The 19,848-nt window shown below is 36.2% G+C and overlaps 1 protein-coding gene across 1 annotated transcript in view; it reads left to right on the plus strand.

Annotated features, from left to right (window-relative positions):
• Nucleotides 1–19,848, plus strand: part of PREX2 (phosphatidylinositol-3,4,5-trisphosphate dependent Rac exchange factor 2) — a 290,449-nt gene that overhangs the window by 188,639 nt on the left and 81,962 nt on the right. The window contains 2 exon segments of the mRNA XM_012463660.2: nucleotides 3,122–3,224; nucleotides 10,770–10,913. Coding sequence (XP_012319083.2) covers nucleotides 3,122–3,224; nucleotides 10,770–10,913 — 247 coding nt within the window.

A 19,848-nucleotide genomic window follows, 5' to 3' on the forward strand; every position in this document is an offset into this window, starting at 1 on the left:
TTTCGTCTGTTAAAGTACATATAGAAAATGTAGCTACCAAGTAACAGGTTTGAGTTTAAAAGCAAATGTGTGTGTATGTGTGTGTGTATGTGTGTGTGTGTGTCTGTGTGTGTGTGTGTGAATTACATGTGATAGCCTACTTTTAACACCTGGTAGGTATCAATTATCTGTTGAATGAATGAGTAAATGAATAAGGCTTTATTTCTATTGTATTTTCCTTATTTTAAAACTACCATTGTCTAATCAAGTGCTGGTAGTTTTACTTTAAACTTAATTTTATTTGAAATATCAAAGAATATGAGAAAATATTTACAAATCATATTCTTGATAAGTGACATGTGTAGAACATATAAAGAACCCTTAAAACTCAACAGTAAAATGACAGCCAATTAAAAAGTAGACAAAGGATTTGAATAGATATTTCTCCAAAGATATAAAGATGTCCAAAAAGCACCTGAAAAGATGATCAACATCATTAAGCATTAGAGAAATGCAACTCAAAACCACAATGAAATACCACAATACATGTGATATGGATGGCTATAATACAAAAGATGGATAATAACAAGTGTTGGGGAGGATGTGGAGAAATTTTGTAACCCTCCTAAGCTGCTCATGGGAAGTAGCACAGCCATTCTGGAAAATGGCTTCTCAAAATATGCAGCATAGAGTTTCCATATTACCTAGAAATCTAGATAATATCTAAAATCCTATTTTACCTATTTCTAGGTCATATCTAAATAAATGAAAACTTACATTCACATTTCTAGCAAGATTACTCATAGTAGCCTAAAAGTAGAAACAACTCATGTGCCCATCAACTGATGACTGGATCAATAAAATGTCGTGTGTCCATATAATGGAATATTGTTCAGCAGTAAAAAGGAAAGAAGTACTGATATATGCTACAACATGGATGAACATTGAAAGCATTATACTAAGTGAAATAAGCCAGTCACAAAAGACCTCATATAGTTTGCATCCATTATGGTGAAATGTACTAACTAGGTACATCTTAGAAGCAGAAAGTAGACTATCAGTTGCCTACAGCTGAAGGTTGGGGGCAGGAAAATGAGTGAATACTAATGGGTATTGGATTTTTTCGAGGGATGATAAAAATATTCTTAAGTTAGATGATGATGCTAGCTGAACAGCTTTGTGAATATACTAAAACCCCCGAGCTATACATTTTAAATGGGTGAATTTTACAGTATGTGAGTTATATCTCAATGAAGCTGTGTGATTTTTTAACTGGTCTTGTGAAACTCTTAAGTTTATTTAAGGAATTGATTTTAAAAAGAAAATAGGTTTTAAGGAAATAAAATTTCAAGAAATAAAATAAAGGAAGGAAATAAAATTTCAAGAAATCCATAGTCTTTCTGCTTCTGTCACAAAGGCAGAAAGAAAACATCCACCCAGGAATGTGAATGGCTCTCTAGGAGCAGCACTCCTCTAGTGATTTGTGTGTCCCTGAGAGCAAGGCACAGCCAGTGGTCACTTGGGCATGACTTTGGCAATGTTTGCTGGAACATCATGGCTTGTGCTGTAGCACTCAGAGGCCACATTGTTTGGAACATTTCTTGCTTTGTGTATTTCTGTCTACTAGAAAAATGCTGCTTTTTCAGTCCTGTCCTTTCCTTCTAGGGTCATGACATTTTTCTGCTGCTTCAAAAGGATTTATTTAAGAAAATGGTTTAATAAGCATTTATTCAGTACTTACTGTATACTGTGCACTATATTAAGCATCATACCAAGGTACAAAAGTGACAGTTCTTCCAACCTCTTTGTGTCTCCACGCTGCCCTCCTTTGGGGTCTTGGGGCTACCTCAACTGATTTCTTTTCACAGAATGGAGATTCTTTACCACCTCCTTCGTATTCTACTAATGCTGTCCCCAAATTTGGCTATGAGCTTATAGCAACTTTTAAAAATGCTGTATACAACATGTTAAACTAACTGTTTAAAAGAATCATTGACTTTTTTTTTTTTTTTTGAGATGGAGTCTTGCTCTGTTGCCCAGGTTGGAGTGCAGCAGAACAATCTTGGCTCACTGCAGTCTCAACTTCCTGGGCTCAAGCAATCATTTGACCTCAGTCTCCCAAGTAACTGGGAACATAGGTATCTGCCACCATACCCAGACAATTTTATCTTTATTTTTTGAGAGACAGTGCCTCACTATGTTGCCCAAGCTGATCTTGAATTGCTGGGCTCAAGTGATCCTCCTTCCTTGGCCTCCCAAAGTGCTGGGATTACAGGTGTAAGCCACTGTACCTGGCCATTGACATTCTTAAAGAAACAAATATTACCTTTATAAGATAAGCTATGAATGACAAGGTTAATTATATTTTCATGACAAAACTATTAAAATAAATTGTAAAGAATGCATTAAACCGCTAATGGGAAGGCCAGAATCTAGTACCAGAAAGATGACATCACTGAGACACACACTCACTTTGTTAATGTCTGGACCTTACTTGCCTTAGCTATAAAACTGTATGCTATAAGAATGAAATGAATGATTAAAACAAACCAAATCTGATGCTCAAAAGATTCTAGACTAAGGTGCCATGAAGGCACTTGAGGTGAAAATGATTCTTGCTCCAAAGTTCACTGGAAGTCAAATAATCACACGTTAAAATTGATTTTAATCACAGTTACTAAAAGCAACAAATTGAAAATGAATAAGTTATCTCATTATAAAATAGGATGGCTATTGTGTAGTATGGCTTTTAAATAAAACAACATTTTTGCTCTTCAGGTGTTTTATTTACAAGATTTTAGAAGTTTAGAGGCAAATAGCATGCTTTTTGTGTTTTGTAAATAATAAATGAAATTAATATGATTAGAATCTAGCTGCAAAATAGACTGAAAAATGTGTGTATAACCATTTAAACAACAGAGAAAAGGAAAAGTGTAAAACTGTAAAAGAAACATAACTTTGGAAGACTTGTTCATTCCATTTTGGGCAGTAAATTATTAGAAACTCTTTATAATTTTGTTTTGTACCTGTATGTAAATAAAACACAAGTGAAGTTATTTTTGGTCTTGATTTACATTATGTCATGTTATGTTCTATTGCTTTATATCATCTTGTATTATATATCGTTTTTCTTTCTTTGTAGACAGATGAACAAGCCATGTTAGAAGATACACTGGTTGCACTATTTGATTTGGAAAAGGTTTCCTTTTACTTTAAACCATCAGAAGAGGAACCCCTGGTTGCAAGTAAGTAATTAGGTGTTTAAAAAATTTATTTGGCATCAAATAATTATATATGATATAACTTTGATATTAATATATTTGATAAGTATTTTATGAATTGAATGATTGAAATGTATCATTTTGACTTAGCAGTTTTCTATCATTAAATCTGACAAAGGCAGTATTTTAATAGTTATACATTCAGAGAAGTAGCAATAAGTATGGTTTAATGTCCACATCTTTTAGTTTCTGCAAGTTATTTTCTACTATTTCCACATTCTCTTAAATATACTTAAAATATATCTATCAGTCTAAGAAATCTGCAGTTTGTTGTTATTTTTATAAGTGTCTTGGTTTTTCAAAAGTATGAGTATTAGGCTAGAAGGTATAAGCTTCTTCAGGTTTTATTTTTCACATTACTAATGTCTAATACGATAAATAAGGACTCCATAAATTTTCATTTGATTCATGATCTGGCTTAAGATGATAATCATTCATTTATTCATTTATAAAATACTCCTTAAATGCAAAATAATTTTATAATAATTTAGAAGGCAATTATATGAACGATATAAAGGGAAACAAAAGAGAGCAAAGAATACCAATGAAGGGGTAGGCTAAAGGTTACAGATAATGAATGAGGTAGGGAGGAATCTTTACCTAAAAGAAGAGTAGAGCCCTGAAGAGGTTGTGGGAGGGAGTTGTGGAGGTACTGGAGGAGGAGTGTCCCAGACCCGTTGAACTCTGAGACTGGGAGCAAACATGGCATGCTGTCAGGGTAGCAAGTTGACCTCCATATGTGGAGTGGAGCAAGTGAGGGGAACGGAACAAGAGATGGGAACAGCAGAGGCCAGACTATACAGGGCTTGCCAGCTGTTGAAAGAGCTTTGCTTCCTAAGTATGCCATTGAGCAGATGAATTATGGGATGTGGCTTCCATATTAAAAGGCTGTCTCTGACTGCTGTGTTAAATAGACTATTCTGGGACCAAGGGCAGAAGCCCAGTGATCAGTTAGAAAGCTACTGAATGACCCAGGTGGGAGAGGATGGTGACTTGGCTTGGAGGGTAGCTATGGAGATGTTTAAAAAGAAAGAAACATCAATGCTGTTTAATTTATGAAAGTAGATAGAACAATATATGATTAATATTTCATTTCCTCTGATGAATGAGGAAGAGAACAAGAAGTACAAAGTTAGAAATTTAGGTTGTATTTATTTGAGGATTTTTCTGGTAGAGGGTATTATTTGATAAGGATAATATCATTTGAACAAATTGTGTGGTTTTCTCTGGATATGTATAGAATAGGATATATTTTCATTTACTTGAATAATGTGGGCATAGTTTTGCTGAAGGCAGAGAGAATTCTGTTTTCATGATATAACCCAATATGTTGTTTAAAATTTTGCCTGAAGAACTGTAAGTTCACAGGAGTACTGTTTTCTGTGGTTCTCCTATGACATTATTGGCAAATGGTCTGTTGAGCAAGTAGGAGAAGAACCAGTATCATCAACTTGATAAAATACTTCCTTATTGCATATCCACTGTGAAAGATTTAACTTTGGAACACATACTAAATATAAAAAATAATTGAGACCATGTAAGTAATCAGTCTGTAAATGTAGATGTCACTATACCAGACACACACATTTGGAATATATTTAGCAGTACATTTTAATGTATCTCTTCAAAGTGTAACCTCAACTTCTGAAAATAGTTCTCTAGTGAGAGTCTAGTTCCAATGCTGCACTACTGGACACTAGAACAGTGATAATAGTAATATAATTCTTATTTTAAGTTGATGCAGGAAATAAGAAAATTATTCTGTATTCAAGGGTCATCACATCTTATTTAAGTGATGTAAGAAAAATGAAGCTTTATCATGTATTGCATGTAGTCTGATCTTTCTGTCACCTAGATGCAGAGAAGTCAGATTCACTAATTAATTCCATATCACTGGGCTGGAGACTAGTTGGCTGCATGCCTTTGAGGGAGGACTAAGTACAGAGAGAGGGAAAGCATGCAGGTGTAAAGACATCATTGGCTTTGAAGTCAAGAAATTCAAGTTGAAATCTTGGCTTCATTCTTATTGTTAAATATGAGAACTACAGCTTTCCCTAACTCACAGGGTTGAGGGGCTTAAATAAGATAATGTATTTGAAAGACTCTAGCATTACATATGGTTATGCTAGTATTCAGTAAGTATTTGAATCCATCCTTCTGATTTTACTACTTTGCATTATTTTCAAAAGCTATATTTATAGCATCGCCTATAATCTTTTGTATGAAAAGAATAATAAGATTCTGAAGAATGATGGCATGCCAAGCAAGTAGAACTCAAACGTCTTGGTTAAAGACAGTTAACTTTCATTGAAGAAATAATTATCAAATATATATAACATGTTAGGTCCTGAACTAAGTTCTAAGGATATCGGAGTGTGCAAATGAAACAAAGCTTTTTATTTTTTTGGTGTGGAGCTTAGACACTGATGAGAGATACAAAGAAATAAATGGGCAATTTGACCACTTCAGTAATAAAGGAAATACAAAGTGCTTCCCATGTCTTATTATACAATTAGTGAAGGCGTATTAAACTAGCTAAATGGTAAGTTTGTCTATAATTAAATTTATTTTTTGGAAAATCTGCATCAGTTTAGGAGAACATGTAATAACAGCAGGTCCCCTTTTAAATGGTGATATGGGTCATTTTATAGTAGTTAATTATTAGAAGAATGAATGTTTGAGTCCCCTTAGATATCCTTATATAGGCCAGGCATTGTGCCTGGAGCTGTGGATGCCATCATGGATGAGATAGGCAGGTTCTCGTCTTCATAGAGCTGACAGCCTAGTTGGGAATAAGAAATCAGGAATCGATAACAGATGAAGAATGAATAATCAATAATCAATAAGAAATCAACATAAAGATAAGACTGTGGTAAGTTCTATGAAGGAAATAAGCAGATACATAAAGAAAAAAATGGTGAGGTGGCCCTTCAAGGGGTGACTGGAGGAGGAATCTCTGCAGAAATAGCTTTTAAGCTAAGATCTGAAGGACAAGAAAGACCCAACCCTGCAGAGAGTCAGGGAAGAGCAACCCAGGCAGAAGGAACTAACAGCTTCCTAGTCAAAGACTTATTTTCAAACTCCCGGGCCTATTCAATGATTAGAGGCTACGTTTACAAGGATGGGATGGCACTGTTGAAACTCCTCTCTGGGATGAATCCCTCTAGAGGATGCTACCAGAGACCTTTTCCTCTTGCAATATTGGTTTTGAAATTTTTAAATATTATATAGTCCTAATTATCAAGTTTATTTTTATAGCTAATAAATATCCACAAATAAAAGGCATCAATTTTCAACTCCACCTTAGTATTATGCATTTTTTAAAAAGACCTTATATTTTTAGAGCAGTTTTAGGTTCACAGCAAAATTGAGAGGAAGGTACAGAGAGTTTTCATATCCCTGTCTCTACACAAGCATAGCATCCCTAACTATCAAGAGCCCTTACCACAAAGGTACTTTCTTAAAATTGATGAACCTATATTAGCACATCATAATCACTCAAAGTTCATAGTTTACATTAGGATTACTCTTGGAGCTGTACATTCTGTGGATATGGACAAATGTATAATGACATATATCCACCATTTTAGTATCATACAGAGTATGTTTACTGCCCTAAAATCCCATGTGGTTTGCCTATTCATTCCTCCTCCCTCCCACTCTGCACCCAACCCCTGGCATCCACTGATTCACTTTATCTGTAGTTTTGCCTTTTTCAGAACATCACATGGTTGGAATCATACAGTAGGCAGCCTTTTCAGATTGTCTTCTCTCACTTACTAACATGCATCTAAGGTTCCTCCATGTCTTTTGATGGCTCTATAGCTCATTTCTGTTTAGCACAGAAGAATATTCCGTTGTCTGGATGTATCACAGTTTATCCATTCACTTACTGAACGACATCTTGGTTGCTTTTAAGTTTTGGCAATTATGAGGAGTGGTTATAAATATACATATGCAGGTTTTTATGTGGATATAAGTTTTCAGCTGCTTTGGGTAGATACCAAGGACCATGATTCCTGGATTGTATGTATGTTAAGAGTTTTTCAGTTTGGCGAGAAAGTGCCAAACTGTTCTCCAGAGTGGCTGTGTACATGGAAACTAGTGAGAACTACAAAGGCATAAATGAGCAATTTGACCACTTTAGTGTTAAGGAAAGTACAAGCTACTCCCCATATCATATTATTTAATTAGTGAGAGAGGAATAAGCTAGCTAAAGGATTAAATTTTATATAATGAAATTTATTTTGTAGAAAATTTTTCCTTCAGTGATGAATGAGTGTTCCTATCTCTCCACATCCTTGCCAGCATTTGGTGTTGTCAGTGTTCTGGATTTTGATCCTTCTGTGGGTGTATGGTGGTAGCTCAGTACTGTTTTAATTTGCATTTCCCAACAAATGATATAGAGCATCATTTCATATGATTATTTGCCATCTCTATATCTTTTGAGTGAGTTGTCTGTTGAGGTCTTTAGCCCATTTTTAAAATTGGTGATATAGTTTGGATGTGTGCCCTTACCCAAATCTTATACTTAATTATAATCCCCTATGTTGGAGGTAGGGCCTGGTGGAGGTGATTGGACCACAGGGATGGATTTCTCATGAATGATGTAGTGCCTTCCCCTGGGTACTGTCTTCAGGATAGTGAGTTCTCATGAGATCTGGTTGTTTAAAAATGTGTAGCACCTCCCTGATTGCTCTCTTGCTCTTGCCATGATACCCCTTTGTCTTTTGCCATGATTACAAGTTTCCTGAGGTCTCCTCAGAAGCTGAGCAGATGACAGCATCCTGCTTTCTGTACAGCCTGCAGAACTGTGAACCAATTAAATCTGTTTTCTTTATAGATTACTCACTCTTAGACATTTGTTTAGCAATGAGAGAGAGAATGGACAAATACAATTGGGTTGTTTGTTTTCTTATTGTTGAGTTTGAAGAGTTATCTGTGTACTTTGGATAACAGTCTTTTGTCAGATGGTGTCTTTTGCAATGATTTTTCTCCCAGTTGTTGCTCATTTTCTCATTCTCTTGACACTGTCTTTTGCAGAACAGAAGTTTTAAATTTGATGGGATCTATTATTTCTTTCATGGATTGTGCTTTGGTGTTCTTTCTAAAAGTCATCAGCATATCTAAGGTCATCTAAGTTTTATCTTATGTAACCTGGCAGGAATTGTATAGTTTTTCATTTTGTATATAAGTTTATAATTCATTTTGAGTTAATTTTTGTGGAGGATGTAAGGTGAGTGTCTGGATTTATGTTTCTGCATGTAGATATCTGGTTCTTCCAGAAACATTTGTTGAAAAGACTATCTTTGCTCCATTGTATTGTCTTTGCTCCTTTGTCAAAGATCAGTTGACTATATAGTTGGACTATTTCTGATCTCTGTTCTATTTCATTGATCTATTTATCTGTTCTTTGGTCAATACCATGCTGTCTTGATTACTGTAGTTTTATAGTAAGTCTTAAGGGAGTGTCAGTCTTCTAACTTTGTCCTTCTTTTTCAATATTATGTTGGCTATTCTGGGTTTTTTGCCTCTCTACATAAACTTTAGAATTAGTTTGTCAATATCGAAGAAATAACCTATTGGGATTTTACTTGGTGTTTCACTGACACTGTGGATCAAGCTGGGAAGAAATGACACCTTGACAATAGTGAGTCTTCCTATTCATGAACATAAAATATCTTTCCATTTACTTAGCTCTTAAAATTTTTTTCATCAGTTTTGTAGTTTTTCTTATATAGATCTTATGCATATTTTATTAGAGTTATACCTAAGTATTTTATTTTGGGGAGGTGCTAATGTAAATGGTATTAATGGTTGTTAATTTCAAATTCCACTTGTTCACTGCTGGTATATAAAAAAGCAATTGACTTTTGTATATGAACCTGTATCCTGCAACCTGGCTATAATTGCTTATTGTTGATGTTTTTCTTTCCTAATCTTTATAGTTCTTTTTTTCTTCTCTTGTTTTATTGCAATAGTCAGGTCTTCCAATATGATGTTGAAAGGAGTGGTAATGGGCTGGGTGTGGTGGCTCATGCCTATAATCTCAGCACTTTGGGAGGCCAAGGCTGAAGTATCACTTGAGCCCAGGAGTTTTAATGCTCTTAGCTTGAATTTCACTTTAATGTACTTTGTAATTTTCATTAAGTTTTAGTTCCTGAATTCCGAATATAACATCTTCATTTGTTTTATGTTAGTTCTATAATATGAAACTCCAACTGTTGTATCATTATCATTATTTTCTTTCAATAACATTATCCATTTAACATAGAGGTTGCCTATATTGATGCCAAAATGAAGGGTACGGAATTTAGCACAAATTAAAATGTATGTGAGAGACAGTGTGTGAAAAGGGGAACTGGAGGGTACAAATATTGAGTAGGTATAAATCTGTATTTTCTTTAGTGTCCATGGTTCTTTTTTTCTTTATTTTAGAAACTAGAAAAAAGGATTTTCCCAATTATTAAAATGCTATTAATTTTCAAGCCTTTGGCTGAGAAACCTGTTCATTCCCTTTCCTAAATTAAATGCTTCGTGTCTTCATTAAAAAAATAGTAACAAAACAAAATAAGTATTTTATCTAGCATAAAGGAGATAAATAAATATTAATGAAATGTCTCCCATTTTGATATGAAGAATTAAATAGATAAATTTAACAAGGAGCCTGGAATCTGTGATCATAAATGCCATTTAACCTTGAACTCTGCTTTCAAGAAGCAGGTTAAAAGTTATAAATACTGAGTGAGGAACATGTATTAAATGCCTTCTACATTTGTTTGTCCTTAATTTTTAACTGATTAATGTGAGTATTCAGCCTTTTAGGATGATTTTACATTCTTTTCTAATGAGACAAATATTTGTCATGGATAAATATCATAAAATGGAGAGGATTTATGATAGTATTGTGAAATACTCCTACTGCATTTTAGTTTTCAAGTTGATTGGAGTTTTTTAAGTAATTAAATTTCGGATCTTTCAAAATAGCTCCAAGATTTGGGGCAATTTTTAATGACTGTGGGGCATCAACAATGGATAATACATTTCCGATCTGGTGCTCAGGGAATAGAGCTTGCAGAACCCATGCTAATTTTGATAGTGGTTGCTCTGTTACTCAATTTCTTGCACACTACTTAAGAAGTATACCCCAAGGACTCATTCTGACTAAAATGTGAATGAAGCAGCTGCCCTGGGAGATTTAGAATCCAAACCATGTGTAGCTAACACCTCATTTAGTTAAGTGAGACATCTGGTATGTCAAAGTGTAACAAAGTTTCACATTGTGGAATTTTTATAATACAGTAACAAATGCATTGCTTTAGCTAATGAGAAACTGATTTAATACTCTTCACTGAATAGCACTGTATATTGAATCCCAACTTGATAAACTTGATCACATTTAATATGTTGGTATCCAGTAATTCTCAGGATTCTTTTTGAAGGTTAACAAAGGTACCATCTAGCATATTCTTACGTTAGGAAGTAACATACTATTAAATGTCATTTTAGATGTTCCTCTTACATATCAAGCAGAAGGAAGTCGGCAAGCTCTGAAAGTTTACTTCTACATTGATAGTTATCATTTTGAACAACTTCCTGAACGGTTGAAAAATGGAGGAGGGTTTAAAATTCATCCTGTTCTTTTTGCACAAGGTAAACTGTTTTTCTTTTCATGCCTGCTATACTTAAATTATTTTATCTTTATTAATGTTTTTAAAAATGTGATTTAAACCATCAGGACTTTTAAATTAATTCAAAAGTGTCCTCATAGTATTTAGCTAATATATTTGCTTCTGGGAATGTTTATTAAGGAAATAATCATGTATGATTTAAATATTTATCACATACGGTTGCAGCATTATTTATAATGGAGAAATAAGACATGAGTGAAGTAAATAAAGATAAAATAAATTGAGTTAAACTGCTTCAGTAAGTTAAATTATGGTAAGGTTATTACAGTTGTGTGGTTAAAATATTTTGTGACATAGAAAAAGTTTATATATGCGTGCAGATTGTTACAGAATTTATACTTTAGTCTCAATTATGTCATACATGTATGTGTACATATATGTATGTTAAAAGTTTTCAGTATCATTTGGGTGGTTAAATTGATGCTTTTAAAATTCTTTATGTCAGTTTTTCTTTTTGGTCAGGAAGTATATATTCCTTTGTAATTTTGTTTTTCCAAAGAGTGACTATTAACATCTGCAGTAGAATAAATTAAGATTAGCATGAACAAAAAAATACTTGTAGTGAACTCTGTTTATGAGGGAAGGTCTTGAATCTTTTTTATTTTGAGGTCATAAAAATGCTACCCAAAAAAGATCAGAAATCTTGATTATTGTGGAGTGTCCTCTAGTCTATTATTTCCCTCCACATCCTAAAAAATGTTTGTTGAGGTCACAAGATTATGTCAGTTTCTTTGAATGATACCATAGGGAATTTAATTTTTTACTTCTTTTGAGTCTCCAAGAACTGCATTGGTTTTGCTGTAGAATTTTAATGCTCTAATGAAAAATGAGAAGAGTTGAGGAATAAAATCCATCTATCTATATAAGTAAAGAATGGACAGGCATATAAAATCTAAATTCACTACTGAATGAAAATTTTGCATTATACCATGATATGTTCAGCTATGCCTCCACCCAAATCTCATCTTGAATTCCCATGTGTTGTTGGAGGGACTTGGTGGGAGGTAATTGATTTGATTACCAGCATGGTGGGTCTTCTTCGTGCTGTTTTCATGATAGTGAATAAGTCTCATGAGATCTGATGGTTTAAAAATAGAAGTTTCCCTGTACAAGCTCTCTTCTCTTGTCTGCCACCACGTAAGATGTGTCTTTCACCTTCCACCCTGATTGTGAGGTCTCCTGAGCCATGTGGAACTGTAAGTCCATTAGATCTCTTTCTTGTAAATTGCCTAGTCTTGGGTATGTCCTTATCAACAGCATGAAAACAGACTAATACATACCACATGCATATTATTTTAAAACCCTGAATTAAATTACTATAGTTTAAAAACTGTGACCACATAAAACACACTTGGCAGGAATACATTTTGACAGATGAAAGTCACAGTGAAGCGATGATTTTAGGAGTTATTAGAAGGTATTTTCATTTCTCTTTGAAGGACTGTGATTTATAGACAGGGTTAGTATAGGTAATCCAAGATTCTATAATTTAAAGGAAGAAGGAAAAAAAGAAACAATGGGCAAAAATGGACTTTGGAGACAAGTTAGAACAATAATTTAATCTAAAATATGTTGGGCCAGGTGTGGTGGCTTATACCTGTAATCCCAGCACTTTGGGAGGCTGAGGTAGACAGATCACCTGAGGTCAGGAGTTTGAGACCAGCCCAGGCAATACAGTGAAACCCCATCTCTACTAAAAATACAAATATTAGCCAGGTGTATTGGTGTGCACCTGAATTCCAGCTACTTGGGAGGCTGAGGCACAAGAATTGCTTGAACCTAGGAGACGGAGGTTGCAGTGAGCTGAGATAGTGCCACTGCACTCCAACTTGGGCAACAGAGTGAAACTCTGTCTCAAAATAAATAAATAAATAAATAAATAAATAAAATGTGCTAAAAATCATTACAGGGCTAGATAGTTTGAGAAGATGGGGACAGATGTTGGTCTAAAATGTTAATTTTACAGGGTTTAGCCAGGACTTACAATTGTTAAAGACTCTCCATTTCTTTTCCTTTATTTTTCTCTTCTTAAAAATGTTGTCTTTGAAATTATTGCTTAGATGACAGATGACACTAAGTATCTTTTAAAAACATTATTACATCTGTGGCACATCAGCCATAAATAGCTGAATAATCATATCCAACAGCACATATACACACAGGCAAATATTATTTTGCAAGCAACCTCTATTTTATAACTTTGGCAAAGGCCAATTTAAAAATGATCTCTAAATATATATTATTTCAGTGAATACACTATAGCTTTTAAAATGTAATTTAAAAAAAAGCTATAGCAAACATTAGGTTTTGGTATGCTCATTGCATTAAAATATGAAGAAATATTTGAATAAGCAACAGTAGAAATACTGCTGCAGTTGAGGTCAGAGATAGGTAAAGAAGATGGGAAACATTCTGTCCCATTAAAAATCTGTCAGTGATAAGGTTGTTTATTTAAAGGGGGTGCAGAAGTTCTTCTGCCTTTATCAAACTCCCATGAGGAATCATTAGCAGCTTAGTATTCATCAGATTGAGAGAAGCACAGGAATTTCAGACCTAGTTTCAGCAGAGATTACCATCTGGTAATTGAAGGCAGTGGTAAATGGAAGAGATTCCAAATGGCATCTCTTCCTGGAATGAAAGTTTATTCAGTGTTTTACTTCTGTATATACATGACTCTTTGCTAGCAAATAAAAACATAGAAAAAATGGATGAATTTGAAATTTTCCTGGGAAATTTACTGAAGTCAAACCTCCTAAAGTTATCTGTGGGACCACATACTTAGAGTAGCACAGGAAGCAAATGTGTCACCCTTTTCTCATTTTCCTTGCCTCCGTGGAGCACTGGGAAAAGGAGGGCACAGTAGTCAATGGGACATCCTGCGGAGACGGGACCAGCTATTAGATCAGGAATATCAGGGTTAGAAGTGAGGAGGGTTGGAGGCCAATGTGTATTGCTGAAGTCCAGAGCTGCAGGAGAACAGGAACCTAGGCAGACAAAAGTGATACAAATTTTCAAGGTAAGGAACACAGAAACAGCTGGAAAGGAAAGTAAGCACAAAGCATAATCAACCAAAATGCTAGAATGTGCCAATCACACTAAAGCAATCTTCTGGCTGGTATTCCTAAGTGCTTCCTATAGGACAGGGAAAGACATTGGGATCCCTCAGCCCTTGGTGAGATAAAGCAAACAGCTATAAGTTGGCAGAAAATGAGAGTACAAAGAGGATAAATATTCAGGGTCACTTCTCTACCCACTCCCCACTGACTACTTTTCCTGTCTCTGTCAGTGGTTCTCAGTACTTAGCTGCACATTAACCATCTTGGAAAGGTTTCAGGAAATACCCAGGCTCTGCCCCATGCCAAATCAATTAAGGCAGAATCTCTGGGAAGTGAAGCCCAAATACCAGGATATTTTAGAAGCTCTCCAGGTGATTCTGGAGTCCACCAAAAATGAGAAACCACCCTAGGTCTGTGTGGATTATGAAACACTGTGCAATTTTCCAGCTAATCTTTATTTAATTAGACTAATTCATCTTACAAATGTTCAGCATGTCTAGATTCTGAGGAGCTGAAGCAAGGGGGCCAGGAACAATGTAAAATGTTTCTACATTGTTAGGTTATTAGGATGCAGGCTGTCCTTTGAAGGAGGTGTGATTCTAGTGGGATAGTTTTCTCCAGCAAAGGCTGGAGAGTGAACAGCTGAGAGATGTCTTCTGCAGCAATCACAGCAGTTGGGCAGTGAACCCATCGTTTCTCAGAGAGGATCCAAGCCACTGGCTCTTTGAGCATCCTCTGTAGTCTGTGCTTTGCACGCGTCAGACCCACGTCTTTGTGAAGGGACTGGGAGAGACTTTTCCAGGACTTCCCTGAGCCTCCTTTCTGGGGCGAGGGGGTATTTTAGGAGAGAAAAATTAGAAGGATTAGTTGTAGCCCATGCAGCCCCAGTTTGTCTTATGGCTGCCACAGATTCTCATTTTTCCCTCTTCTGCTATCCATTGTAGGTTAGCCCCACCCTCTGTCTGAACCTCTGCTGGTTTCTGTGGCTAATCTGTGGCATGACCAGAACCTTCATCCCTAAGGAGCTTGATCCCCAGATTACTTTACCCTTTGTAGGCCAGGATTGCTGCAGTTGTCCATTTACCATCAACTTTGTGCAAGGAAGTACTAAGAGGGACCCCAGCAGATGCCAAGGTGCTAAACGTATTCCTTCTGGCTCCCATTCTGTAACAGTCGCCTTACCTCCTTCTTATGATTAGGGTGGAGCAGCGTTGCTGAGGTGGTGATTGCTCTTTTTGGCTGCAGGTGCCTTGGAAACCCACAGACCCAGTGTTTCAGGGAATGGAAGTTCACATTCCCCAAGGGAGTCACTGGAACTGATGCATTTGCTTCCCAGGGCTGCCCTGGCAAGTTACCACAAGCTGGGTGGCTTAAAACAACAGAAATGTATTCTGCCACAGTTCTGAAGGTCAGAAGTTGGAAATCAAGATGTTGTCAGGCCACGCTTCCCGCTTCCTCTTGGGGCCTTTGGTGTCTGCCAGCAGTCCTTGGCATTCCTTGGTTTGTGGCAGCATAACTACAATCTTGGCCCCCATTTTCACATGGTCTTCTTCCCTCTGTGTGTGTCTGTCCTGTGTTTTTAAATCCAAATTGCCCTCTTCTTATAGGGGTGCCAATCATTGGATTTGGGCCTATCATAATTCAGTAGGACCTCATTTTAATTTGGTTCATCTGTAAAAACCCTATTTCAAAATAAGGTCAAGGCTGAATGTGATGGCTCACACCTGTAATCCCAGCACTTTGTGAGGTCAAGATGGAAGGATCACTTGAGCCCAGAAACTTGAGGCCAGCCTGGGCAACAGAGCGAGACCTCACCTCTTTAAAAATAAAATAAAATAAAACAGTTGGTCCTGGTGGCACACACCTGTAGTCCTACCTATTTGGGAGACTGAGGTGGAAGGATCACTTGGGTCTAAGAGGCTGAGACTGTAGTGAGTTATGATAGCACTACTGCACACCAACCCAGGCAACAGAATGGGACCCTATCTCAAAACAAAGAAACAAAACAAAGCATAAGGTCAAATGTGCAGGCCCCAAGGGGCTAGAACTTTGCCATCTTTTTGTGGGCACATACAACCCTCAACAGATATTAAGCACGGTCATTTCTGCTTTCATCCTTGGATCCTGAACCCATGTATTCTACTTCTCAAGAATGTGGCATCGTATACAGGTCTTTGATTTTTAAATATATAGTGTTTTGAAGTATAGCATTCCTTCCTTGTAAAGTGTTGTTAAATACCTATTCCCTGGGTCTCCTGTTGGTAGTTTGTCTTCAACCAAACAGGATATGTGATGCTGGTCTTTACTCTGCCAGCACGCTCTTGGGTATTCTTGTTTTTTTTACCTCCTAGGAAAAAAAAAAAAAGCTGCTACCCAAACCAACTACCCCTAAGTCTTACCTCTTTACAAAGTATCTTTCTTTGCTCAGAGGATAATGAAAATCACATAGAAACTTGAGTCCTTTCTCTTTTAAATAAAAGGGAACATTTTGTTGTAAACAACCTCCACCTCCTGGGTTCAGGCAATTCTCCTGCCTCAGCCTCCTGAGTAGCTGGGATTACAGGCATGCACCACCATGCCCAGATAATTTTTTGTATTTTTAGTAGAGATGGGGTTTCACCATGTTGACCAGGATGGTCTCAATCTCTTGACCTCGTGATCCACTCACCTCGGCCTCCCAAGGCTCTTTAAAAGATAAATCATTTAGTTTTTCATTTGGGTTTTACACAGTATTTACAATTGAAACAATGTAACTTTTTTTTTACAAAAGAAGAAATAGTTTCCAGGATGGAGATTTCCAAAATGTTAGGAGTCTGTATGAAGGTGTAAACTCACCACTCTTTAGACAGCACAGTTCCAATCAGCCTAGTTGTGCCAACTCCTATTGGAGGAGGATGGGAGGTTTCATGATGACTCAATGGCCAATTAAATGCTTTCAAATTCATGGTTTATTGCAAGGCTTTCACACACCAACAATCATACAAACATATTCAATGCACACAGGCAGAAATAAAAGAGGGGAAACAAACCATGGTGAGTGGCTCAGGAGGCCCGCAGGCTGACTGAGGCACTAGGAAGGCCCGAATTTCCCTGGAAACATGGATCAGCAAGGGGATGGGGGTCCCTGCTATTCTCCTGGCAGAGCTTCTAGTGGCCACTGCCAATGGCAAGGCCTCAGAGTTCTGGCAAAGCCTCTGCCAGCATCTCAACCATGGCCAGTTTCTTGCTGATTTTATGACCCTCCACAGGAGTGTGTCCATGGTCATTATCTCAGTTGCCTTTTGGCTTCGCTTTCCTGTGGGGTCTCTGAGGTATCAGGCCATGGCAGGTGTTGTCTTATCACCTCAGTCCACCATACATCTGCTTATGACTTTGAAGAGTCAGCAGTTTCACTGTGGGCTGAGTGACTTGTCATGCATGACTCCATTTTGAGACATTTAGAATCACAAAACATTATTATATATCACATGGCCATTCTCACATATTTTTCATAATAGGATCAGCAAATCTTGCTTCTCTCCCAGTAACTGGGACCAATTCTGAGGAGTTGTGACTCATGGTGACCAGTTCTGGATAATTCTAGCAGTGCATGTGCTGTGTCTTATTTAACCAAAAAAGTCTGCTATCAAAAGAAAGTGTTAGCTTACTGACACTGTTCTTAAAATTATTCTTCAGAGACCCTATGTTTTTCCCAATTAATCTCTTTCTTGGAAAAGGCTCAAAAGGTATTTTGAGTAAGTGGAAATGTAGCTTGCTTCAGTCTAAGAATAATCTCTAACTTTCTCTAACATGCATTAGGTTTTCCTTTTTTGCTGACTACCTAAATTTAATAGAATGTTTTTCTTCCTCTACTTCAAAAGTAATAGTAAATAAACTAAATATTCAACCAAATATGTCAATACTGCTTTTGAGAAATATTTTATGGATGAGAACTAAGGAAACTAGACAAGGAAATGCTAAATTTAACATGTTTGAAATTAACACGTTATTTAATTTGGTAGAATGTTGTTCTGGGTTTTTTTTAATAACAATAAACAACAAGCTATTTAGCTAAAATAAGGAGTATTGTTGTCTTGCCTCTTCTCTGTCATTCAAATGTTAGTTTTTAAATATAGAACTCATCTTCTCATCTTTTTTCGTGCATTCCCCACCACTCTATACATGTGACACATATTTCTTACTAAGACTCTTGGCAAAGTTGTTAGGCACTTTTCCAATTTTTAAAAAATTTTATGTGATTATGAATTTTAACTGCTTTGTTAATTTGGAATGATATTGTCAAAATGTAATGAAAATTGAAATGTATGAGATTGTAGAAGTATTCATTAAAATATGAAATTATGTTTATTTAACGGTTCTCATATTGGAACCAAACTTGGGACAGGACTGGCCATTCTGGCGAAAGTTGAACCATCAAGATCTTTATAAAAATTAGTTCCTAGGTGGTTTCCTCCAAACTCCCTTTCCTCACAGTTCCACTGCTGCCCTTTCTCACTGTTCTCCTTCCAGTCTTTCTGGTCTTAAGCCACAAACCAAAGTGTTTTTGCATGGACCCTTCTCTTAGTCCACCCCACAAACTTTGTGTTTGGCTAAGCACACTCTACATACTCTGTATCTCAACGAAATTGAATTAAGTAATACCTGTAGAGTATTTGGCATGTTGCCTAGTAAATAAAACACATTCAGTAAGTAAGAATACTCACAGGCTGTCTTAATACTACCATTTAATTAAATTATTTCTCATTAACCATAATTAGTAAGTATGTTTATTTTGCATGTCAAAAATACAGAACCTGAGAATCCGAGATGTTAATTAACTTGACCAAAGTCACACAGCAGAAACTGGAGTTTTACTCTAATGCAAGGGCTTTCATCAACTTTCCAACTAGTAAGAGTAATTTATATTGAAGTATGACTATTGATAGACTGAATCCTCCCGGGATATTTACCTTTTATGAATAGCAACTTGTGAATGTGGCACATATTTAAGGATTATTTTAATCAGGGAGAGAGTCTTTTATTTCCTGTGTGTATTCAGCACCAGAAGCTTGTTGAGCCAGTTACAACTATTCTAATTAACGAAGATGTAGGCCCTAAGAGAGAAAACCTGCCCTTTTCCCTTTGAAGGTTTGCTGAAAATGAACTTGCAATAGGCAGATTAATAAGGAAACAAAGTATACAAAATTTATTTAATATGCACAGGGCAAAGTCATGGGAGAGTGATTACTCAACAACCCAGTGAGGTCCAGATACTTACAGATCCTTCTTCATAGGTGACGGGGGAGATAGGGAATGTAGGAGGTAGTAAAATGTTTATTAGGGAGAATGAATAGATGCATGAGACAGAAATTAACTTGTTAGTGATTGTCTTGGAATTTGAATGAGCTAGAGAAATAGATATTATCTTGTGGGAAAAGTCCTTCTAGGTGGGTTACATTCCGAAGCCTTCTTTTGTAGGATAGATAATGAGATCTGCATGGAGGGTAGGGAAAGTAATTGTGCTCTCTTTTACAGGACTAGTCTTAAGGTAGATAGGTCATATCAGAGAAGAGCCTAATCCAATATCTGCTGACTTACAGAAGCCTTTAATTTAAAGTAATCAGTATACCAGGATGCCATATTTTAAGGGTAAAGTTTCCTAGGCTTCTTCCCAGAAGCCATAAGAAATAAACAAGTTAAAAATCTGTAAAACAAGCACACAGATTTGATTTTCTGTACTGAAATAAATGTAGCATGTTTTCTCCCTAATATTCCACAATTACTTTTCTAAATTATAAACCAATTTTTAAATTTTCCATGTTAAAAAATCTTCAAATTTAACAATGATCTTTAAAATCTTAT

This window comes from Aotus nancymaae, unplaced genomic scaffold (genome assembly GCF_030222135.1).
Source record: "Aotus nancymaae isolate 86718 unplaced genomic scaffold, 86718_ANA_hifiasm-v0.15.2.pri h1tg000036l, whole genome shotgun sequence".
Taxonomy (NCBI): Eukaryota; Metazoa; Chordata; class Mammalia; order Primates; family Aotidae; genus Aotus; species Aotus nancymaae.